This window comes from Ursus maritimus, unplaced genomic scaffold (assembly GCF_017311325.1).
Source record: "Ursus maritimus isolate PB19 unplaced genomic scaffold, ASM1731132v1 scaffold_1, whole genome shotgun sequence".
In the NCBI taxonomy this organism is placed as follows: domain Eukaryota; kingdom Metazoa; phylum Chordata; class Mammalia; order Carnivora; family Ursidae; genus Ursus; species Ursus maritimus.
This window is the reverse complement of record NW_024423343.1, coordinates 6,816,172-6,840,295: the sequence shown is the minus strand read 5'-3', so window position 1 is coordinate 6,840,295 and position 24,124 is coordinate 6,816,172. Positions and strand designations below refer to the sequence as shown.

General features: G+C 48.6%; 1 protein-coding gene across 10 annotated transcripts in view; it reads right to left on the bottom strand.

The window, feature by feature from the left end:
• Positions 1–115: 115 nt before the first annotated feature.
• The window catches only part of USP40 (ubiquitin specific peptidase 40), a 75,538-nt gene continuing 51,529 nt past the window's right edge, over positions 116–24,124 (bottom strand). For 7 of the 10 annotated variants that reach the window (XM_040638806.1, XM_040638815.1, XM_008690313.2 and 4 more), the window contains 14 exons: positions 23,564–23,652; positions 22,295–22,381; positions 18,427–18,463; positions 17,064–17,128; positions 15,254–15,328; positions 13,207–13,333; positions 11,843–11,937; positions 10,510–10,625; positions 7,461–7,526; positions 5,549–5,759; positions 5,320–5,415; positions 3,296–3,387; positions 1,646–1,828; positions 116–1,150 (listed from right to left, as the gene is read on the bottom strand). In XM_040638806.1, coding sequence (XP_040494740.1) covers positions 1,717–1,828; positions 3,296–3,387; positions 5,320–5,415; positions 5,549–5,759; positions 7,461–7,526; positions 10,510–10,625; positions 11,843–11,937; positions 13,207–13,333; positions 15,254–15,328; positions 17,064–17,128; positions 18,427–18,463; positions 22,295–22,381; positions 23,564–23,652 — 1,268 coding nt within the window. In that variant the 3' untranslated portion in view covers positions 116–1,150; positions 1,646–1,716. Of the gene's footprint in view, positions 1,151–1,645; positions 1,829–3,295; positions 3,388–5,319; positions 5,416–5,548; positions 5,760–7,460; positions 7,527–10,509; positions 10,626–11,707; positions 11,748–11,793; positions 11,938–13,206; positions 13,334–15,253; positions 15,329–17,063; positions 17,129–18,426; positions 18,464–22,294; positions 22,382–22,958; positions 23,475–23,563; positions 23,653–24,124 lie in introns of those variants that run through there. The other 3 variants (XM_040638846.1, XM_040638850.1, XM_040638857.1) reach the window with 3 other exon arrangements.

Here is a 24,124-nt window from a genome sequence, read left to right as displayed (position 1 = left end):
GGAAAAGAAAACCAGATCACTTCTGATTTCTTCTGATACAATTTCCCCCTTGAGTCTAAGTTTATTTAAAACCCAAACATACTTCTGTTATTTCTGAAGCAGCACCAATACGGTATTTCTAAATATAAATGTTTATTTAGCATCTTAAGTGTGCCTGGGGGAAAAAAGCCAAGGAGAACGTGAAACAGTTGGTACACGGCAGAAACGGGGAGACTACAACCTGAAGAACGGCTTAACAAAATCTTACGCCTCCCCCTGGAGCCCCACTCCATTCCCACGCAAAGGAGGGAAGAGGACAGGATCCCTAGCGGGCACCTCGGTAAGGAACCTCCGGCCAGGCCTCCGGTTTCTGCAAAGCTTTGCAGTCACTACTTCAACATTCCGTGAACTCAAAAGGAAGCAGATCCAGGAGCTCTGTCCGAGTGAAAGCCTGGCTTCCAGCCGCAGCCCCCCAGCCCCTCACGTCCAGCGCAGAGCTGTCTCCACCCCGTGGGTGAGGCGCCCCCAGGGCAGCCTGCAGGCTGGTTTTTCGCCCCGCAGCTGCTGCAGTACAAGTGGGGACACGGGGGGGGGGGGGGGGGCGTCCCCTTGGGGTCGTGCTCTGCGGAAGCCCCGTGCAGCCACGCTAACCTCAGCTCCCTGAGCCGGTGGCACGGCTGGGACACCGGTCCACAGCCGGCCTTCCGTCTCTTAGCGCGTGAGGGCCGTCTCGCTGCTGCAGGAAGCCAGCACGACGGGCCCGCTTCGTAAGAGCTGCTGCGAAGCCTCATCTGAGGTAAGAAAGTGAAGTTTATTCCCTTCCCAGGAACCTGCTCCCGACCCAGTTCCAGTCTGAGGGCTTGCGGCCTCCCAGCGTCCTCACTGGCCGCTTTAGGAACAGACGCGGATCCGTGCTAAATGCCGCCGAGGCCTTTCCCCTCTGAGCGTGGGCTGCGCTCTGAAGACGAACCCAGCCCTGGTGTCCACGGTGTCTTCTGTGTTGACGCTACTCGGCACCATGGACTCGGCCAGGCTTGTCTGCCACGACCGGGCTTCCAGGCCGCAGCAGCGAGAATGTTCTGACCACGGACACCGCCTTGGAGCTGCCGAGCCGCCACCAGCGTAGCTATACCTGAGGACGCCTCTTCAGCCGCGAATCTCTTTCCTTGAGCTGGAAGGAGAGCCGAGGCTTCAGAATCAATTTTAACTCAGACCAAATGGGGCTCGTGTGCCATGTGGGGACCAGAAAACAGACCGCCTGCTGTGTCAGCGCCTAGGCCGGGCCAGCCCGTCGGCGTGAGCTGAGCTGTCAGAACCTCTGCCAATTCAGGTTAAAAACCCTCCTGTGAGCAGCGTAAGGGGGAAGGTGGAACGTGTGGACTTGAAACGGCAAATCTGTCCGAGGTTAGCACCGGGCCATTTTATCCATGCGTGCGGTTAATGCAAACCTAGGGTGTGTTCTTCTACAGACGGGGGCGGGGGGCGGGGGGCGGGGGCGGCGTGAGGGCAGCGCGTGACTGGCCGCTGGAGCACACCGCCAGGTCTGGGCCGGCCCCGTGGGCTGTGCGGGGCAGCCCCAACATGCCCTCGCCTGGCCCAGTGAAGTGGAGAATCTGGAGTCTATCTGCACAAGGCAGAAGCCGCCCACCTGCCCGCATGGCCCCACCTGGCAAGCTGCAGCACGAGTGCGGAGCCCCTGCTCCCGCTGCCCCCCGGTGACATCGGTAGCAGCCAGTGCTATCTGAAACTCCCAACGTGGATGGAAAGAGAAGCTTCTGGTGCACGGGGCCGGCCAGGCGTCTTTGTACTGGAGAAGAGGTCACCGTTCTGCACACGAAGGGCTTCTTGGCTGCAAGAGACACAAGAGACTCACGGACTCAGCCATGGACACTGTAGGCCTCACCAGGTCACAGGATTTGGAATGACTCCAGTCAAGTTAGAATAGGCCACAGGGATGTGTGTTTATACTTTTGACAGGTATTTTCAGACTGTTCAGTCGGGGGATCTCAATTTATGCACCCGTCCCCCCGCTCCAGGTCAGGAGAGTGGGTTCCCACACTCTGTGCACTCAGCGGGTCAGACTTGGGGTCCTTTCCAATCTGCTAGGTGAAAATGTCTCACAGCAGAGTATATCTTTACCTTTTATTTATTTTTTTGAGAGTGTGAGGTGGGGGCACAGGGAGAGAGAATCTCCAGAAGACTCCTCACTGAGTGCAGAACCCAACATGGGGCTCGATCTCATGAACTGAGACCAAGACTAGAGCCGAAACCAAGAGTCGGATACTTAACCGACTGAGCCACCCAGGAGCCTCGTACCTTTTGAATCAAAATAAAACATTCACAGACATATACATCTGAAATGTCCAGCCCCATGAAATGCTACGGCTGTGCTCGCCCGAGTGACACTCCCTCCCCCTTGGCCCGCTCTTGTGCCCTTTCCTCTGGCCCCGCTAGACGCCATGGCAGCAGAGGGTGCGAGGAGGGGATGGGAAGGGCTAGATGAGGCAGGTGCATTACACCCGGGGCTACCTCAGTAACTCAGGAAAGAAGACCCCCAGCCCCCATACACACCAGCAGCTGACTGAGGATTAAGATTTCAGGAGACCAGAGGTGGGAGCAGGTAAGGAGGATGGGGCACCCCTGGTGTGGCCTGCATGGGGTGATGTGGATACAGGAGTGAGAGCCAGGGCCAGGCACGTGGAGTTCAAAGGACTGACAGAGGTGGAATGTTCTGGCAGATTCTGGTAGGTGTATGTGGCCCGCAGCCAGGGGAGAGAGCTGGGCTATGTGCCGAAAAGGAAGGAGGGCGTCCGCCCAGGCAGAGTGAGGAGGAAGCAGAAGGACGGGGTGCAGGGTGGGAGTGGGGTTTGCATGCTGAGCAGGGAGATGCTGTGGAGGACCCCCAGCTGGACGGAGTGTGGCAAGCGGGTGGGCAGAGGAGGAAGCGGCTGGAACACGAATGATCTGGAGTGCACATTCGTTCAGGTGACTGAGAGCAGAGGGTGTTGGTGTCCGAAGATGACCCAGGAGGTGGCGGGGGGCTCAGAGGGCAGGAAGGAAGCAGACCGGCAGGGTGAGCCCCTGCGACTAGGGTGGTAGGTGGGGGGCTTCCTCACAGTGGTCATCCCGTGTTCTGTCTAGGTTCCCAAAAAGCCTAGTTAGGGGGTGATCTGAAGAACACGTACAAGTGTGGGCAGCAGACAAGAAGCCCCCCATGCTGCCTCTCCAGCGCAGTCTGGAAAGCAGCGCTCTGGCGGGGAGAGCAGCGTCGGGGGGCTTCCAGAAGCCACCACGTGTGTGAGAGCCGGGACAATACCTTTTCTTGCCCAGAGCGAGCTGCTTCTGTGTTTCTTTTCCCAGGTCATCTCTGGCTGTGCTGAAGTCGTCGTCGTCCTCAACCAGCAGATTCTACATTTCAAAGTAATTCATGAGCAGTGTTTTCAGACGACACCTTAGTCTACATTTAAGATGTACGTAAAAAAGACATCAACATAATTTACCTCAACAACAACATCCCAGTGCTGGGAACTAACTCAGCAGGCAGCACGGGGAGCTGGCAGCGGGAATGTTCTGCCAGCCCTCAGATCTCTGCCTCCGGCCACGAAGGCCCCACGGAGAGCCGGCACGGGGACACCCCCGGCGGATCACGTCCCTTCCTGCCTGCTGGGAGCACAGCTGCTGTTCTAGAACTACTGTCGCCATGTCCACCACACACCTCCACCCCTACCTCGTGAGCCCGGTCGGCTAACCCCTGACCTCTCCTGAGGGGCTTGTGGTCGGTTTCATATGCAGATGTCATTCACCATGAACACTGGCCGCACCCAGGCCCACCTCAGTGAGCGCGACTGCTCAAGACGCCGACCCTGGGCAGCACTCTGGGAGGGACTCTGAGGCTGGCCACCCCTGTGGGTTCAGGGTTCCTGGCTCTGATCACCTCCCTTGTGTGCGTTTGGGAGAGGTAACCAGCTCCCGCGACTCTCAGGTGAGAAAAATGTAACCAAGGTGCGGACCTCTTGTCCAAGAAACGGCGCAGGATACATTTGTATTCCAGCAGCTGGGGGTGCTATGCTTTCTAAAAACTGTGAAACACCACAAAGTAAGCGGAAATACAGAGGTAAGGGGACAGACACCCAGGTCCTCAGAGTCGCGCGGGCGTCTGGCCCGGGGGTCCAGGTGCGCCAGTTACGTAATGTCATCCCGAGACAGCACCCGCTCCTGCTGTTGTCCTGGGAACTCGCTGTATATATGTGTCCGTGTATGGATGGTGCTTGGTACAGAAAAACAACGCTCAGAGAAAGCTAGCTATGACCCGTATTAAGCTGTGACCCTACTCGCTTCATTTTTCAAGGAAAACACACAGATTCCCTCACTGGCCCTTCCCCGGAGGTAAGCACTGTTGTTCCCATCCTCCCCTGGACTGATAACTCCCTGGGAGTGTGACCCTCAGCATTTCACAGGGCTTTGCATTCCCTGTAAATGACCCGTCTGCGACTGTTTTCAACCTTAACTAATGGGATGTCTCCCCACGCTGACACCTGTAGCTGATGCTATTCCCACTCGTGCTTCCGAGAACCTCGCTCGCTCGTGCGCGCCGTGCCAGGGGCTGCCTGGCCGCGGAGGACCGTGTGGGTTCCCGGACACCGATGACACAGCTGCTGGCTTATCTGTGCAGCCTCTAGGACCTCCGCTCTAGCAGAACTACGTATGAAGAATGGTTTGAAGCCTTCCTTTTAGAATTTCCTTTCTCTCTATTTACTTTTCTTTGGGGGCAGAAGGCTCACGCCAGCCCGTTGAGCACAAAGCTGAATGAAGTAGCTGAGGGAATGCTGATTGCTTGATGTGAAAATATCGATTAGCGATTTAATCCTCAGGTTATTATCAGTAAGTTAATTCTTCAATCAAGGATTAAAGTTATTAATTTTTTTTTTTAAGTTATTAATTCTTAACGTAAAATATCACTGTGACAAAGTGCGTTTGTCCAAGGCAAGCAAGGACGGCTCTGTCACTTACGGAGTAACAGACAGCAGATGAAAGATGGAAAGTCAGAGAGCTAATTCAACAGTGCTCACTCAGGATTGGAAAGAAAAAAAAAAGAACTTAGAGCAAACTAGGCCTGGAAGGAAATGCCTTACCCTGATGCAGGGACCTACCCCAAACCTGCAGCAATGCACTTCATGATGAAACTTCAAAAGCATTTTCATGCAAGTCCAACCCAAGACTAAGGTTTTGATACTGCGGTTCTACTGGCCTCATGAAGTGAGTGGTCTGGCTTTCCCTCTTACCTGAGACTTGAAACCTGGTGTTTTAATGAAGTGGTAAATTTACTGTTGAATAACTTACCTTAATACCAATTGTGTCTCCATCTTTCAAGTAATAAGGCGCTCCCTGCAAATTATCTTGTTTTTTCTTCTTTTTCCTCTTGGTAAGGTGCTGGTTCTACAGAAAAATCAAGCATCTTGAATAAAGAAAACTCACATTCTTACTAAGTCCCCTATCTGTGAAAAATGGCAGTTAACCTATTCACTACGCCAGGGAGGCCCAGTCTCTCGGAGAAAGCCTGCAACTTTACCCAGCTCGATATCGGAAGCCACTCAAACTTTTCGGGGAAGTACTTGGCAATTTCAATTTTCTCCACGGGAAGAGAGCAGAAGTGGGCAACTCGCTGCCTCAGGGAGCCAGCAGTCCAGCCTCGGCCGGTGTCCCACACCAGGTCCACGCACGGGGCGTAAGCCCTCTGGCCGGGGAGGCGCATCTGCGTCCTCAGCACCACGTCCTGGGGGCTGCACCGGAAAATAGAATGAGAAGTTCGTGGTAAGCATGGGGAAGCGTGATGGGCGAAGCTGCCCCTCGACTCTTCTGGTTTTTAGAAAGACAGATTTTTCCCCAAACCCTCTAACTCTCTTCTGTACTCTGCTTTCCTTCTGCCCTGACCCAGCCTGAGCCGAGTGCAGCTCCCATCCCGAGCCCCTGTGGCGTCTTCTGGGGGGGGGGGCGGCAGGGAAGGAGCTGATGAGGAGGGACGTGCCCCACGAGAGGCTGATTTCAGTACCAGAACCTGGCAGGAAAAAGCTCTGTTAGCTGCGGTGGGGTGGCCAGGGAGAAGCAAGCGAGGACTCAGCGCTGGAAGGGCCGCAAGAGTCAGAGGTATGGAGCCGGTTACGCGACGGGAGGCGCCGGCTGGAAGGTGGGAAGGGAGAAGGGAAAGCGTGTGTGCGCGTCTAGGCTGCTGGGACCGTGTGTGGTTGTCCGTGCTGGATTTGTGTTATATTTCGGTTATAGGGGTGCTTTTACCAAAAGAAAGGATGACACGACGGGAGAAAAGGAACCCCCACCGGAGGCAGCGGGCTGGGGAGAGACAGGCCTGGCTGGGCAGGAGCGGCGGCGTCCTCCCCGAGGAGCGGAGAGAGCCCTGGAGTCTGGTCGAGGACACAGGGCTGCTGGGGAGGGGGCCCAGCAAGCGCCCAGCATGGTTCTCGGAAAGGGTCAGTGTCGTTTAAGAAAGTTCTCAAAAATCAGACTTTTTCCTGAGACCCCTTTACAAAAACACAAAATACATGAATTCACACACTCACAAAATGCAAATGGCTTATAAATGATAATACGCCTTTTGAAAAGAATGCCCGCTCTTACCAGCAATCGAAGCGCTGAAGCAAATGAGACAAGATAACCATTTCTCACTGATGAATTTAGCAAACATTTAAACAATGAAGATATTCGGTGTGGGTTTGAGGGTGAAGTGACGTAATACTCATGAACACTGCTTGTGGGAACGTAAACTGGTATAACTTACCTGGAAAGGAACTGAACGGTTTTAAGAAGTTTAAAATGTCCATACCAGTTTGATCCAGAAATCCCTCTCCACAGAAAACTACTGGTAATACAGTTTGTAGTGAGAACGCACTTTTGTAACAGCAGTGGGGTTAAGGGAAGGTTCGACATGGCTGAAGGAGCACTCCTGGTCCCCACACAGCAGCAACCTTACTGTTTGTGATGCTGACAGAAGAGGAAGGCTTGAATACAGACCCCTTTGGGGTATCTCTTTAGGCAATAATTATTGACTGCGACACAGGCATTGTTCTAGGTACTGGGGATAGAGCAGTGACCGCGAAGCTTACAGCCCGGTCGTGGGAGACAAGCAACACGAGTATCTCCTACGTCGGGTGGTGTGAAGATGAAAAGTAGGGGAAAGGGCAGTGACAGGTGCTGACAGCAGACTGTCTCAGGGCACTGATAAGGGCTGGGAAGGAGCATCTTGCTTATACTTGGATATCATTATGGATTCGATATGCATTTGGTTTTCATGGAAAGAGGAGTTCCAAGTTCCAGACACCAGACACAGAAAGGCATTTGTAGAACACAGTCTGGGTTAAGTTGCCGTGCTGCTCAGGCAGTGGGGGAGAAGCCTTTACACAGCACACGGTTTGGTTTTTCAAGAAACTACCCACCATGGTAAGAGTGGTATGCAGAATTGGGTGACTTACCCCAAATTTTCTTCTTTCTGAAGGGGCTCTAAGCAGATCTCTGTTTTCCTTCCCAGTTTGTATTCCCTGATAAGACAAATGAAACAAAAAAATACTGAGTGACATTTAATTTTTTAGATTTTTGAGGAAAAATACTAAGCTTTCTTTCTAAAGCAGAAGATTATAGTAAGAACACTCAAAATCTGAGTGACTACTACGAACAAGCAGACGCCGACAAGCTGGGTGAAACGGATAGATCCCAGAAGCCACTAAATCGTAAGCAGAAAATTGGAACAGACCAATTACTAGTAAGGGAACAGAGCAGGTAATCAAACACCCCCCAACAAAGGCAAGTCCAGGACCAGATGGTTTCACAGGTGAATTCTCTCAAACAATTCAAGAATTAGTACCAATTCTTCTCCAGCTCTTCCAGAAAACAGAAGCACTATTACAAAGCCAGCATTACCTGGATACCGAAACCAGACAAGGATACTACAAGAAAAGTTACAGACCAATATCCCTGCTGAACACAGATGCAAAAACGCTCAACAAAATATTCGCAAACGAAATCCAACTCCGACCTCAAGATTAAGTAGGATTTCTTCCAGGGACGCGAGGGTGGTTCAAAGTCTGCAAATCAATCAGTGTGATACAGTAACAAAAGTGAAGGATAAAAAAAAAATCATCATCTCAACAGACGAAGGAAAAGCATTTGACAAAATTCTATATCCTTTCATGACAACTACACTCAACAAACAGGGTAGAGAAGAAACTGGACACAACAAAGGCCAAACACGAGAAAGCCGGCAGCTCATCCCCCGAGCGCTGCACACCCATCCCGCCGCCAGGGAGAGGACACGACGCCCGCTCTCCCACTCAACGCGCTACTGGACGTCCTGCCCAGAGCAATTAGACAAGGAAAAGAAATGAAAGGCATCAAATCATGAAGGAAAAAGCAAAACTGCCGCTACTGACCGATGTCAGGCTATTCCATGCGGAAAACCCTAAACACCAAAGAACTAACTAAATTCAGTGAAGTTGCAGGATATAAAATCAAGATATAAAAATCACTAAATATTTTATATACTAACAGTGAACTACGAGGAAAACAAATTAAGAAAACAGTCCCATTTACAAGAACATCAAAAAGAATAAAATATACAGAAATAAATTTCACCCAGGAGGTGAAAGATCTCTATGCTGTGAGACGCTGATGACTGAAGACACAAAGAAATGGAAAGTTATTCCATGTTCATGAATTGGAATACTGTTAAATTGTCCACATTACCCAGAATGATCTACAGATTCAATGCAATCTCTGTCAAAATTTCAATGGCATTTTTCACTGAAATAGGAAAACAATCCTAAAATTTGTACGGAACCACAAAGGTCCCAAAGAGCAAAGCAATCTTGAGAAAGCAGAGCAAAGCTGGAGGCATCACCCTTCTTGATTTCAGACTATAGTAATCAAAGCAGTATGGTCCTGGCACCAAAAAAGATGCAAAGATCAATGGAAAAGAACAGAGAGCTCAGAAATAAACCCGTGCACATATGGCCAATGAATTTACAACAAAGGAGCCAAGAGCACACAACAGGGAAAGGACAGTCTCACTCTCTTCAGTAGATGGTGCTGGAAAACTGGTCAGCCACGTGCAACAGAATGCAGCTGGACTGCTATGTTATGCCATACCCCAAATCAACTCAAATGGATTAAAGACTTGACTGTAAGGCCCTGAACCAGAAAACTCCTAGAAGAAAACACAGGAGGTAAGCTCCTTCACACTGGCCCTGGCAAGGATTTTTTGGATTTGATACCACAGGGAAAGACAAAAAAAGCAAAAATAAGCAAGTGGGACTGCATCAAATTAAAAAGCTTTTGCACGGCAAAGAAAACCATCAACAAAATGAAAAAGCGACCTATGAAATGGGTGAAGAAATCTGCAAATCACGTATGTGATAGAGGGTTAACAGAGAACCCATATAGCTTGAGAGCAAAAAACCCAAGAGTGCCATTAAAAAATGGGTAGAGGAACTGACATTTTCCAAAGAAGATCTACAGATGGCCTCCAAGTACATGAAAGGTCCTGTCACTCCTCATCGAGGAGGTGCAAGTCACAGCCACAGTGAGAGACTCCTCCCACTTGTCAGAACGCCTGGCAGCGAACAGACGAGCTCAGTGTTGGCGGGGACGTGGAGGAAAGGGGAACCTCTGTGCACTCCTGGTAGGGATGTGAAGCCCATTTTTTTGGAGGTTCCTCACAGAATTAAAAACAGAACTACCCACATGACCCAGCACTTCTAGGCTTGTATCCGAAGGAAATGAAAACAGAGTCTCAAACGAGCTACCTGCACTCCCACGTTCAGAGCGGCACTATTCACAACAGCCAAGCAAGATTCGGAAACAACCCAAGTGTCCGTCGTCCGCTGACGGATGGACGAATGGACAGGGAGGTGGTGTATATACCTATGCAACAGAGTCTCATTCGGCCACCAGAGAGGAGGCCATCCTGTCATCTGTGACAACATGGGTCACCTTGAGGGCATTAGGTGTGACAGAGAAAGAGCAATCCTGTCTGGTGTCACGTCCGTGTGGAAGCTAACAAGGCCAAACTCGTAGAAACAGTACAATGGTGGTTTCTAGGGGCTTCAGGGGCACCTGGGTGGCGGAAAAGAGGGGTTGGTCAGAGGGGCCAAACTTCCAGTTACAAGTTCAGAGCCTCTAAGGTCCGACATAGCGCTTAGAGTTAACAGCACTGTGTTACAGACTGGCAAGCTGTTTACAGAGTAGATCTTGAATGTTCTTACCACGAAAAAGAAATGGTAATTCATTTTAAACCAACGCAGCGTTGTACGTCAGTTATATCCCAATAAAGCTTGAAAAACTCAACATTTTGTTCATGGTGTCTGAAGCAGGGTAAAAATACACGGAGCTACGCTTATGCTTAATATGGAAAATAAAGTCCCGGAGTTTCCGACGGAAAGCGTCCTCCAGCTGCCAGCAGGCTGCCGCCTCCCCCCGGCCGCCCGGTGCAGCGCGGAGCGAAGACCGCGCTCCCGGAGAGGAACCTACTTGAGCGGCTGCCGGCTGACTCGTAAAAGCCTGCCGGGGCGCCGACCTTCCACGGTCCAGGCTCTGAGGAAGGCTGGGGAGGGGACGACACGCTCCGAGGAGGACAAGGTCATGGCCTAGAAGGGAAACAGACATTTCTCCAATGGTTTGAAAAAGCGCTCAGCACACATACACTGCTTTAGGAAGACACGGGAGCGCTGCCCAGTGACTTGGAGGGAAGAGGGCCTCAAGCAATGAGAAACTCTATTAGAAAACCAGGCCAGGGGACCTCTTAAATGACATCCAGCCAGTCACTCGTCTTCCTCTCCAGGGAAGCCAGGGATAAGTGAATTTTCCAATGAGCCAAAAGCTCCTTTTAAATCATATTTCAGAAAGTGAAACTCAGAAATTAATTTCTATGTGAGTGTAACTCGCAAGAGCGCTAATGAAAGCCACGGGTTCGCCTTCCGCTTTCTCTAGCGCTAGAGTGGGCTCTGTCAGTGAAAGAACTTCAATTTGAAACGTTCCAGAATCTTTGGATGCAACTGCTAGGCCGAAACTTCTGTGCTCATTTTGCAGGGCCAGACACTATTTACAGATTTAGATCATAACATATAAAACGGCCAGTATTCAGTTTTTATCTGAAAACAGCAATTTTGTGTTTCTCAATCCAGTACAAGGAAAAAAAAGAAGTCTCTCTTGTTCTCATGGTAGTAACACCATTTGCTTCTTTTGGGGAAGGTTATTTCAGACACTGAGCCCACAGGAAAATCCAGCATCGAAGGCTGACACACGTGCTGTGCGCCCCGACAACAGTAAGATGCTTTGGAGGCACTCTGTGTTGTCCTCGGCCCAGCCTTTCCACCTGGACCCGACACTCTCTCTACGAACGTGAATACGTGAGAAAAGGACACAGAACCTAGTTACACGTTGTCGGGTAAAGCTGGGGAACAGAACACACCTTTTCACGGACAACATGTAACACAATGATACAAAACAATATAAATAAAGGGGGAAAGTGAATGCTTTACAGATGTTTCAATATGTCATGTTTCCCTAAGAAATCAAAATGGACATAAGCTGCCAGTCACTGAGGAGAAGTTCAAATGAAAGCGCGTGGCATGCCCATCCGAGTGGGGAGACACGACAGGCACAGGGCGAGTGGCAGAAACGACACCAGGGCTGCGTGAGCCGGCTGCGGTGCCTGCTGGGTACTTACCACTGAACGTGGCATAGAACACATGCCCTATCAGAACAGACTGTAAGTGAGGGAAAAGGAAATAGAAGAAGGTATTAATATCTCACTGGAAGAAGCCGGGCCGCCACTACCGTGCGCCACAGGAAGAAGCCTGACCTGGGACTTCAGCTCCGCCACGGTGGCATCTTCAGAGATCTCAAGGTCCCCCAAGTAGAGGAGGGACACCTCCCCGTGCGGGTCCCCAGGAGCGCCTATGGAGGACAGAGCCAGATGTCAGGAAGGAGCCTGGACTGTATCGACTTCATATTTCTGAAACACACACTATGTTTTGCTATTAAAGATTCGAGGAACTGGGGATGTGAGTTCCTCGAACTGGGGCCCTCGTGACTTCGGAGGGGAGGAAGCCTGCTGGTACATCAGCGGGCAGGGAGCACGCCATGGGCACGACGCCCCGCTTTCCTCACTGTCATGGGTTTGAGGAATTTCACACTTGTGCCGTCTGCCTGGAATATTCTTCTCCACATTTTCTTCTTCCTCAGAGAGGCCTTTGCTGGTAGGATCCTCTGCCCTTGCTCTTTATTTTACCCTCCTGCTTCTCTCATAACACTCATCCCAACATGTTAGTCTTTTGTCTGTTTTCTTGTGTGTTGTGTGTATATTTTCCTAACCCGTCTCCCCAAAAGAACATCATTTTCCAGAGAGGGCAGGCTATCTATCTTGTTCGTCTCTCCGGTGCCTGGGATGGTGGCTGCCACACAGTAAATGGCCAATTAATGTTTACTGACTAAAGAATCCCTGACAGTAAGAAGGACTTTCTACATTCATTTTTAAAAAGTGAAAACAAAATGTTCTTTTATCTAAAATTCTAGATATAAAAATTGGTAACTAAATTTAAAATTCAGAATAACTTCACTCGTTTTTGCTCTGTTGACTGCTAGGCACACTGCTAATACATACTAAGAAGTCAGATAGGTAAATTAAGTAAAAAAGCTCTCTTCCTGAGTAGTTGTCCTTCTGTCTTAAGGACACCACGAGCTGGCACCACCTGGAAGGAATATGGTCTGTGGAGAAGCAACTTCGATAAAACAATATGTTTGTATTCTGTGTGTCTCCTCAGGAGTCAGAGAGACGAGGTGAAGCGGCCCCGCAGCCGCCCCTGGGGTTGCGGCGGCGGAAAGGGGGGGCGAGGCGTGGACCGCAGTGCAGCCCCTGCGCGGAGCCAAGTCCAGCATCGGGCTCGGCGTCGAACCTCGGTGCGCAGTGGGACATGCCGCGTGAGGGTCTTGCAAGAGGAGATGGGAAAATTTTAACAGGTTGCCCTAATAATAAAGACCTTAACAGACGGCACTTGATAGAGGTTACAGAGGACTGGATAAAAATAGGGTGGGGTTGTTCTGTGGAATGAACAGGTTTTGATTTTTCACGCTTACACTGAAGATACACCTGCATGTGCCTCTGAGAGCAGAGCAGCCATTGTGCTCTTCTCTACGACGTGCTGGCCGCTCCAGTTCTGTTCTCACCTTGGGTGGAAGCAGCTCTCCAGACCCCACCTGGAGAAGGGGCACCGTGCATCTGGTCCGGATGACTCTTCCAGTGACCCGTGTGCCACCCGGGCTGGTACCACCAGACGGGCACCTTCAGGAAACCCTGAAGAATGGAACATTTCTAACTGCTGTGAGGTACAGGGAGTCACTGAATTTCTACTTCCACAGAGTGAGAGATCTTGATAACAGAAAATGTTTCTGAATATATTATTTCTTTTAGATGTAGTCACTGCCATACGCCATACCTGCTTACGGTTTTTACGATCAAAAGTTTAAGGTCATAAAAATCCGTCTTTGGGATGACTGAGACTCAATGTTCTTTGCTTAGAAGTATCTTTGCAAATATACTTATTTGTCGTATCTTACTACAGTCAACGGAAGTCCAAACTATACAGCTATCTCCCGGCACGGTAAGGGCCCCAGCAGCCCGCGCTCCGGCTAGGAGCGGTCTTCACTCATTACAGTTCCCACAGGACCTTTATAAAGAGGAACCTATTGCTCTCAGTTGACTTCCTGTATAGAAACTACATGAAGTAAACCTGATCTACTAGCCTCCCCCCACCCCCCAAAACCACAGATACACACAGTTTATGGCAGCAAAAACCACGAACCAACCACAAGGGCCCTCTTTAGAACACTAGTTACATTACGGGAGACCAGGACTTTTGACAAAGTGATTTCAGTTCTAGAACTTATCTATAGATATATACATGCAAAATGGCATATATATGATACAATGGAATATTCCACAGCCACCAAACAGAATGAAATAGCCGTGTACTAACACAATATACACATGGAAATGACACAGGACTGAAAACGAGGTCAGAGTAGGGTGTCTAGCAAATAATCTGTGTAAAGAAAAAATACGTCCGTGTACAAACACGCATACACGTGTCTGTGCGCATTAGAAAGTATAAACTTCTAGAAGGAGACAGTGGAAACTGGTTGCCTACGGAGGGAGGACAGAGTGGCTGGAGGGCAGGAAGGATACTTTCTCTTCCTGGCCCAGCTTTTTATACCCTTCAAATTTTGAATAATGAATATTACGGATTAAAAAGTTAACTTTAAAGATCATGGAATAAAACAGAATTCTACGAAGTGAAGCAAAAGGATAAGGCGGGCCTGAGTGCGGATGTGAGGAGGTCCTCGAGATACAGTAAGTGAGTAAAAACCAACGACGTGTGCAATGTACAGAAGACCATCCCCTTCGTGTGACTTTAAAAGGGACACGCGCGTGTTTGCGTTCTGCATACAAACAGGCATAACTGCTTTCTTAGAGGATATACAAGGAAAGTAAGTTAACTGTGACTCTTTCTGGAGAGAAAAAAATGGGAAAAGCTCTTTTCATTTTATACCTGCCATGTCCTTTGAATTCCTAATCATAAGCCAATGGTTATCTGAGTCTGGAATCTGGGGTCATTTTTTTAACTTTCATTTTTACATGTGTCCACCTTAAAAATAACCTAATAAATAATGGTCTTCAAAAGCAGTCATCTGCGGTGTTTATTTAAGAGCAGTGAAGTGAGGGTTCTCCTGTGCAGCTCATAGGGCTGGCGGTTTGGTGCGGCTTTCTGGGAAAACAGTGTGGCAACAGAGCTAGCATCTAGTCTTTGAAAAAAGTTCATACCTTCTGACCTGTTAATTTTGACTTTGGAACGATCTTGACGATTTCTATTTAAATATTATGTGTAAAAACAAAAAGTTTAAAACAAGCTGAATTTCTCACTGAGGGTGTGTGAATTAAACTGTGGTAAGTCAATGATTGGTTCTGGATTCTGCAGTCAGGTTAAAAAATGAAATACAAAAAGCAGGAAATAAAATGGCACATACATCTGATTTTATAAGAAGGAAATCTGTAAAGTCATAAAATACAGCAGCTGTCTGATTAGAGAGCCTACCCAAAATCCTAGCATTCCCTTCATGCCTGGCTGTATTTACCCACAATGAGAATATATCATCTTTGTCATCAGAAAGCAGTAACTGTTATTTACAAAATGTCAATTCAGAAGCAAAACCTTACCGGAGGAGGAAGTTTTCCTTCAATTAAAAGCAAAGTATCTCCAGAACATATCATAAGTTCTCTCAGGGTTGCATCCTGGGGAAACAGAAATTCCTTTATGACTTCTGAAAGGAACAAACAAGACCCCTGGATCTTTTCTTTAAACCCTATGCCTCTATAACCCTTTCATGAAAGAAAGAAACAATAAAGCAGGTACTGAGACAGGAAATAAACTAAGACTATAAAACACTATCTCATTCTGTATTAAATTACAGGGTATGAACTGGAAGTATCATAAAGGCCCTGGGGAGAGGGAAACGGCTGGGATGAGAAACTACAGAGGATGAAATAGTAGTTAAGCCCAAGGCTGGGGTGGATATGGAAAGCGAGAGGAAACGAGAAGGAATTCTCATGAAAAGAAGAGCAGGGTTAAGGTCCAGAATGAGGGGAAAAGCTAAGGGCGAGACACACGAGAGTAACAGCTGGAGAGTAACAGGACAGGAAGCTAGATCGGAGGGGTGGTCATAGATGGGAGGGCCGTGAACTAAAGGAATTTTTAGCTGCTTTGAAAAAAAAAAGCCACTCAAGTTTTCTGAGAAGGGTTTTAAAGACCAGTCTGGCTGCTACACGCACGATATACTCAAGTGGGACACCTGACCTGGGGAAGCCACTTGGTGTCATTTAGGTAAGAGGCCAAAAAAAGAAAAGACGAAAAACGCTTGGCCCGGGCAGCCAGCTGTGGGAAGGGCCAGGGAGGAGTGGAAAACCTGAGGGCAAACACGAAGGATCGCAGGGGAAGGATCGCAGGGGAAGGGCCCTGCGGGCTGAAAACACCAGGCTGGGAAACACAGGGTATCTGCAAAGAGGAGCCAGTTTTGTGGGTAGTAAGTTTGGTTTGAGGTGAATTGTTTGATATCGATTTGGGAATTGAGAGAGAAGAAAATGCGAAAACCACACAACTAGACACACTCTCTGACCTCCACACCGTATGTTCTGTGGATTGTCTGAGGCCCGCTTCTTGCTCTGGGCGGTCAGGCAGCTTCCCGGCCGAGCCTCAGAGGCGCCTCCCTGCGCGGACTCCCTCGCCCCGGACGGCGGCGCGGTCGGGGAAGGCCCAGTCCGCCTGCCTAGGTCAGCCTCCTGCTGACGCTCGTGCCACCGGCTGTTGCTGAACGGCAGGCCTGGGGGGCCATGGGGGGGTGACCGCAAATACCCACGCTTGCTTTCTCCCAGGGCTTCATCTGGGGGCTGCCTCGAAGGCCACGGATTCGCACCCGCAGCTGTGACGCTATCTGGATCAGTAATAAGATGCTTAACCAGACTCCAACTATCCTGTGATAAAACTGTTCCTAAGGCTACCCGGAGAGTTTGGTTGGATCTAGAAATGCAGTTTGATCCGAGCCTAAGTGACTGGCTGGGAAGATGAATTCTGTCATCATTAACTTAGAGAAACGGAGATGAAAATATTCAGGTTTCAAAATTCAGAGTGTATCTTCACACTGTTTCACAGGCTCAAATGTCTTTTGTTCTCTGAAGTTCTCTGCCTCCTCACGAGGAGCTACTAGTTCTACGGACATAATCTCTCAAAAGAGGACTTAACACAGATGCTAGAAATGTCCCCACTAGGCTGAGACTTTCCCTCTTGACTTTAGCAAAGACCTACATACAGTAAGGACATGGACGCGGACCATGTACAGATTTCTGTATCCTAAAAAAAAAATGAAAGTTTTCTCTAGAATTTATTCACAAGTGGGGCGAAGGTGGGTATTCTGTATGAAACACAAAACACACAAATCATTTCTAAGAACAAAATATGTAAAAACAATCTTACTTCTTCACATAAAGGCTCCCCAGCTTCATAACACCAATCCATTTTTCGTAAATGCCATGTGTCTCCTGTGAAGGAATCAAGATCAGGATGAAAAAAAATTAAGAATATGTTTTGAAAGTTTGTCATTAATGACCCTTCTGGATGAACGAGTATCAAATGGGATTTGAGCAAATAACTACTAACTCATTTTTAAAGTAAATTCTCTCTTCCAGGCATGAAAAAAATTAAGTGGTTCCTCCAATTAGGTCAATTTCCTCTCTATTCCACCAAGATCTGCATACTTGCAAACAGAAATAACACTCGCTGCTATCACACGATATTTACCTTATACCTTTATCATTTACACGTGCACACACATCACACACGAGTACAGATATTTGTACATCTAGGTACAGAATCACTGCTAAAATCATTACGAAGTTGTTTTATTTCATGTCTTGGTTGAAAGTATAGGCTAATATCTCTTAGCAAATGATAATCTGTACAACCAAACATTCCTATCCGCTTATCAGTTAATCTAACAAAAAATAGTTTTTGAAATAGCATTTTAATGAAGTTGGTATCAACGAACATTTATGAACGTTACGTTCTCTATTAGACCCCTCTCAATATGCTTGCTATACTGATGAAATGGGAAATTTTTTGAGGCAGAGAGGGAAGCTATTAATAGAGCAAAAGTTGGAAATCTTGGTTATAAAAAAACAAAACAAAATCCCACCAACAAGTGAAAAGTGAACACTATTTCTTCTTCGCAGCATAATGTGGAAGGAAGAACGCGGGTTCCGAAGGCAGAGAGGCCTAGCTACTCGCCGTACGACTCTGGGTAAGCCCGTAACCACTCTCGGCCTCCGTCTTGTCATCTGTGGATGGGGATGGGTGCTGCTCCCTGCGCGGGAGGCCTGTGGGCCCTAGAAGGGGCCTCCCCTCCGGTAAGGGCGCCCTCGCGATCCACCCGGGGAGCTACTTCAGACACCCTGGGCTGACTTTTTCATTCACGTTGCATTCCCTAACGTACGCCACAAAAATACCGGCACGAAACACAATGCGCTGATATTCTGAATCAATGAGGTTAAAGAGAAAAAAATCAGTGACGGGCCTGGGTAATTCGGAGGGCATAAATCCTAGCTTCGCCTCTCCGGTGCCTGTGCTGGAGCCTGTCTCGCTTCTCTGAACTCACAGCGGCTAACCCGCTGCTAGCCTTCTGTTAGCTCGCACACGGAACCCAGAGAATTCCGTGTGCGTGCAGACACGTGACCTGTACTGACAAACCTGAGAGAAACACGTCTGAAGAGCTATCGTCAGGCTTACAGGTAACTTATTATAAGGACAGGGATAAGCGACATCATCACCGTCTGCGACTTACCCGGTAGGCCAGACTTCTCCAGCAGGAGCTTTAAACACTGTTCAAAAAAAAAAGAAAAACCATGCTCATTAGTTCTCTGTTTCTGAGGTACAGTATTGGGAGAGACGCCCCTTTTGGACCCTGGGCCTGTCTTATTATATTGAATAATTCCTGAAGGGAGAAGGATGTACAGAGTTAAGATGGTTTAAGGAAGCTCTGCTCCCTGAGAGCTACGTGGGGCCAACCCAGGAGAGGGAAATAAGCTGCTGCTGTCCGCACCCGAGGCTTAGACTCTGCTCCCCTGCGTCCCGGTCCACAGCATGACCTCCCGCTCAGGAGGACCAACACTGTGGTCTCGACCGGACAGATTCACATTAAACTCTGAATCCTACAAAAGGGGATTAGCCTTCACCTGGTAGCCGAGAGATACACTGGTCATCTGTAAACTCGCAGGGAGAGATCTGTGCGGGCGGTGATCCCACGGCACAAAGCAACCGGTGAGATAGGACTAACAGACGTTTAACTAACAGTAACAATCAGAAACTCCCAACTTCTGAGGGCAAAAACCTACTCTTTTGCCTACCCATCAATCCACGGCAAGAGTAAATGAAACCTGAATTATACCACACTAGCACAGAGGGAAGCGAGCATAAGGAGATGACTACTGCTTGGAAAAAGAAAAAGAGCAAAGGATCAAAATATCACAAATGGAGAAACGCTTACATAAACGATGAGGTCTCAAAGCAAAGGATAAGATAGATTTACACATGCTGGTCTTAAAAGACCTTTACAAGTTCGAAGGGAAACAAAGTTCTAGTGTAATACGTGCAGCGTGACCCCACTGATGATTTAAAAGAAACCACACGAGTAAGTCCAGCTCATTCGTCCCCGTGCCGGTGTGCGAGCATCAGCGGTCTGGAAGGACGCTCACTCGCTGGTGTGGTCAGATCACACCGTCCCAAGACCATGGAGATGGCCTGGCGGAGGGTCCCTCTGGCGGAGGGACTGGGCAGGCTGGTGACCGAGGAGGGTTTTTAGCTATAACCCACCCCACTGGAGTTTAAAGGGTAAGTCCACGATTACTTATAGGATTAAGAATAAAAAGACTTTAAAATACACCTAAAGATTGTTTAGAAAAGGACAGCAATGAGAGGACAATCTAGTAAAACACAGAACGGGAGTGAGGCTGCAGCCACAGACCACTTCCGTTCCTTGGGGAAGAGGGGCAGGTGGGCATTCAGCTCAGCTGTGCTCTAGGGAGGACCAGAGCACAGAGGCCGACGGGGCCCAGCAGAGTGAGCGCTCGGGGCCTCTGGCTGGGACTCCGAGACGGGGACACATGGCAGGGCTGTGAGAACAGGGAAGGGACCACTCGCCGTCTCTGTAAGAACAGACCCTGGGGAAAGGCCAGGCTGGGAAGAAAAGGATCTGTTGGGAAGCTGCTGGAATAATCCAGATGAGAGGTGACCAGGGTGTGGCAGCGGAGAGAATGAGATGTGGTCCGATCCTAGATGAATCGTGACAGGAGAACCAAAGATTTCCTGAAAACCTGGGTGTGACACAGAAGAGAATCGAGGCTGACTCCCAGGGGTTGTGGCCCGAGCGAGCAGAGAAATGGAGACACCACCATCGACTGACAAGGACGGAAACGTGGGGTGCAAGCGACAGGACGGAGGGCGCACAACAGGGGGGTGGCTATCAGGCCAAGTAGTGGCTGGACACGCAAGCCCGGAGCGCCCGGCGAGCTCCAGTCTACGGGAGAGAGAAGAGCGCGAAGCAAACTGTGGGCGGGGGGGGGGGGCTGGGAGGTGGAGGGAAACCGGGAGGAACGGGGGTCCTCCTGAGTCACGTGACGAAGGTGTTTCAAGGCCCAGAGGGGCAGCGACACGTCAGATGCCACGGGGAGGGGAGTGAGTCTGCCCACAGTGGGCTCGAGAGAGCAGACAGACAGACACATTGCTCCTCTGAGAAGTTCTGTGGCCTCCTTTCTTTGACACTGAAAAGCACCAAAAAGTTAAAAGCTAAATGAAAAACTAGGAAAATATTTGCAGCAGGTAATAAAAAGTTAAAAAAAAATTATTTAAAAAATGTCTTGTCGTGGACAATTTCAAACACAGGTGGAGAGCGGTAAACGTGGGCTGTCGGTACCATCACCCAACCTCCAGGACCGCCGCGCCCGTCCTGTGCACCATACTCCCAGCATTCCTGTCCCGCCCCTGCCCCCCAGGTTCCTCGAGGCAAGACCGTCAGCTTCCATAGCATTTAATATCTAGTATTCGTCTCTAAAAGACAAACATTCTTTTAAAAAACGTAAGCCTAAAACAATCATGACATCCGATGAACTTAAGGATTCCTTAATAACAAATACCCAGTTGGTGTTCACATCACGCACCCCCCCTCTTTAAAGTAATCTCTATGCCCGACGTGGGGCTCGAACTCACAACCCCAAGATCAAGAGTCACGTTCTCCGACGGAGCCAGCGGGACCCCCACATGCCCTTGGTTTCTCTCACACCGTTACTAAGGTTCTCCTGGCTCATGTCAAGAGCCAGACAGAGTGCACACACCGCCCCTGCTTCTCTGAAGTCTCCTGAGTCCCTTCAGGACGGGGCAGACGGCGGCCCTGGGCTGCGGTGACACAGGCCCTCTGTCCTCTGTGCTTCTTAGGAACTGACCCTCAGACCTAGGAGCTCAGGTGCACTTCCTTGTGAAGAGCACGGGCATCATCAGAACGACTGTGATGTCTGCGTGTCACTCCTCCGGGGCTGTCAGCAGTCCTTCAGGATCCTTGTTTACACCCGTTAACTAATTAGGAGTTAAAGTAACTGTGATAGTCTAAAATTCTTTCCTCTTATTAGCTGAGATATGTCTGTAAAAACACCTTCTCACTATCTGTTTCGTTACCCTGCGGTATGGCTTCCTGAAGAAAGACAGGAAATGCTTGACCCTTCGCCCTGTGGTTCCCCAGCGTCCACTCTGCGTAACCAACAAAGACGGTCTTCTCAGGATCACCTATGAACCCGTGGATTTTAAGTACGCATAGTGATCGGTTTTATTATTATTGCCACGAAGGTTCAAACGGTCTCATCTGCGACTAGCAGGAGCCTCTTCAAGTTGGCTCCCGAGTTTCTCTGCAGATCCCAGCAATCTCTGCGGCTTTCCTGCTTCTATCAGGACAAGATGTTCCAGGCTCCCCCGACACGTTCCTGACCCAGATACAGACCCAGCCGCTACTCCAAGAAGCCCTGATTCCTTCCAGTGGGAAGTGGGATTTAGCAACCACAATCTGGGTGCTGGGGTGCTCGCCCCCACCAGGTTGGTCACCGTGTCTAAGTTGTTTCTGGGGGCAGAGCTGGAAAAAAATTTAAAAAACAAATACCACGTTCATTCTGCCTCTTCTGATTCAAATTCAGGAGTCCAGCCTCTCTTCAACTACACCAATTGTCTCTCTCCATCTTCCAACGTTGTAAGTCCTACTTTTCCATGACGCTAACCTAATTGTTACCACACGCACACATTCATGCCCGTGTGATTATGTATGTATATAACCTAAAAACACTAGTAGGAAATATGCCAAAATGTTAATATTAGTGGGATAAAGGATAAGGAGGGGTCTTAATTTTTTCTTTTAATCCATTTCTATGTAGCCAAAATTTCTATAATAAACAAGTATTGATAGAAAAAAAAGATAATCATATTTTAAAAATTTGGGTTGGTTCACCAATTTTCAAGTTCCCAAAACTACTCTCTTAGTGAATGCACAGAATTCTCTAAAGTACGTTATGTGAACCCTAGCCTTAGGACCTCAAAATCCGAACAAGAGTACCACGTCTCCCCATACCAAACGCCCACAGACCTCTCCCCACACCAGAAAAAGTAAAATTACTTACATCTCTCACAGACATTGTTTCTTCCACTATGATCTCCATCTCTGTGCCAGGCTGCACATCACTCCCCACAGTGAAAAACAGGAACAGCTAAGATCAATGAATACAATTTAATCTAAATTTTAAAATTCTAAAATGTATTGCCTGCTTCCAAAAAAGAAAAGCCAATGGTCCATGAGATTTTATAAAAGTCTCGTATAAAAACAAAGACGCTGGGTAATTTAATCTTGCAATTTAAGCAATAATCTCGATGACCCAGAAATGTGAAGATGCTTCACGCCAGTGTTTTCACTCCCAGAGCTGTGAGATCATTGTCTTTCTCTCACAGATATTACTTATTCTACTATGACCTTCAATTCTTTCTTGGTCATTCCTCAAGCTACACGCTGTAAGCATTAACTGGGTTTTTCCTGTGTCATTTGGCTGTGATCTTATTTTCTGTCCAGGGAATCTGATCGCCTGTCAGTTCAGCTCCTTACAGCTCTCCCTTTCCTTCCGAACTCCGTCCCACCTGTCACGTTTTCCTCCTGCCAGCTCGTCACGCGCTCCTACGTGGCCAAGTTCAGGGCAAGAACAAATTAAAGAAGCGGCTGGGAAACTAATGAAGCGGATCCAGGAACCACAGGGATCCTGCCAGAGTCCAGCTTCCCTTGAAACAAAGTCTTACCGTAAGGACACTGTGGCTTTTGGCCTGTCGTGAAACTTTATCAAGCAGGGAGGGCTTCTGGCGGAGGACGATCTCACACTTTATACAGAAAGCGACCGATGAGAAACCAAGCGGCTATGGGACAATCGTGTTACCGCAGAGAGCAACTCAGCCCAAAGCCAACAGGCTCCGCTTCACTGAATCGAAGGCGCCGCTGGCTCCTCGCCTGCTGTGCCGCTGAGAGAGAAGCGGTGCGAGCCGCGCTCACAGACGCCACAGGCTCTGCCCGGAGCCTCGCCTCGCAGAGGGCAAAATGCGGGAGAAGGGGTGCTTTGTAGGGTTTATGAAATAGGTCAGACAGGTGGCTGCTCTGCTTTAAAGGTCCCCCTTAACCATAAAATTCTCACAGAAAAAGAACCTTCTGAATATGCTCCGACATTAGTATTTTTTATTTAAACACAAAGAACTAGACGGTTCTTGGTATGCCTAACATACAAGGTATCGTTTAAAAAAAAAAACTCTAAGAAAAATGATCTTTGGTGTAATAGTTAAGGTAAGAATCACAAAATTAAGAACTTCTGATTCCGGGAAGGTTGATTTCGTTCTGTCAGGTGACCCCACGTTACCTGAGAGGAAGTTGGTGCTTTTCCAGGACACAGTCCCAGTGAACTCCCCATCTTCAGCTCTGCTTCTTTCACAGTGTAACTGTCTGGCACTACAAAGAAGTTGGAGAACAGGATGAATGTTGTTAATTCCTACCTCTCTGGGCAAAATAATATACTGAAATCAGCCTTCCTTTGCAAATCACGAATGTCAAGAAAGAAAAAATAGGAGATGCACTCCATGCAAAAGGATGACCTGTATTACAGTTATGTTTGATTTCCATTTCCACACTGTAGAATATATTCTTCCTACCTGCACAACAGAGCTAAGAAGAGGCAGCTACGAATGTTCTAGATTCATACTTAATAAAAACCAAAAAGCCATTGTTTACATGGATTAAAAGCTAGATATTCCGAACATTCATGAATGAGGGACCAGCCTCTCCCCCCACGTTCAAAGCTGATGGTGGGGACCATCAGTTAATCAAGTCTAATGACAGGATGCAGGGGTGAGAACAAAGTCTATTCCACAACTATTATCACAATAACAGGAGCAACACAAACACTTTGACAATGAATCTAGAA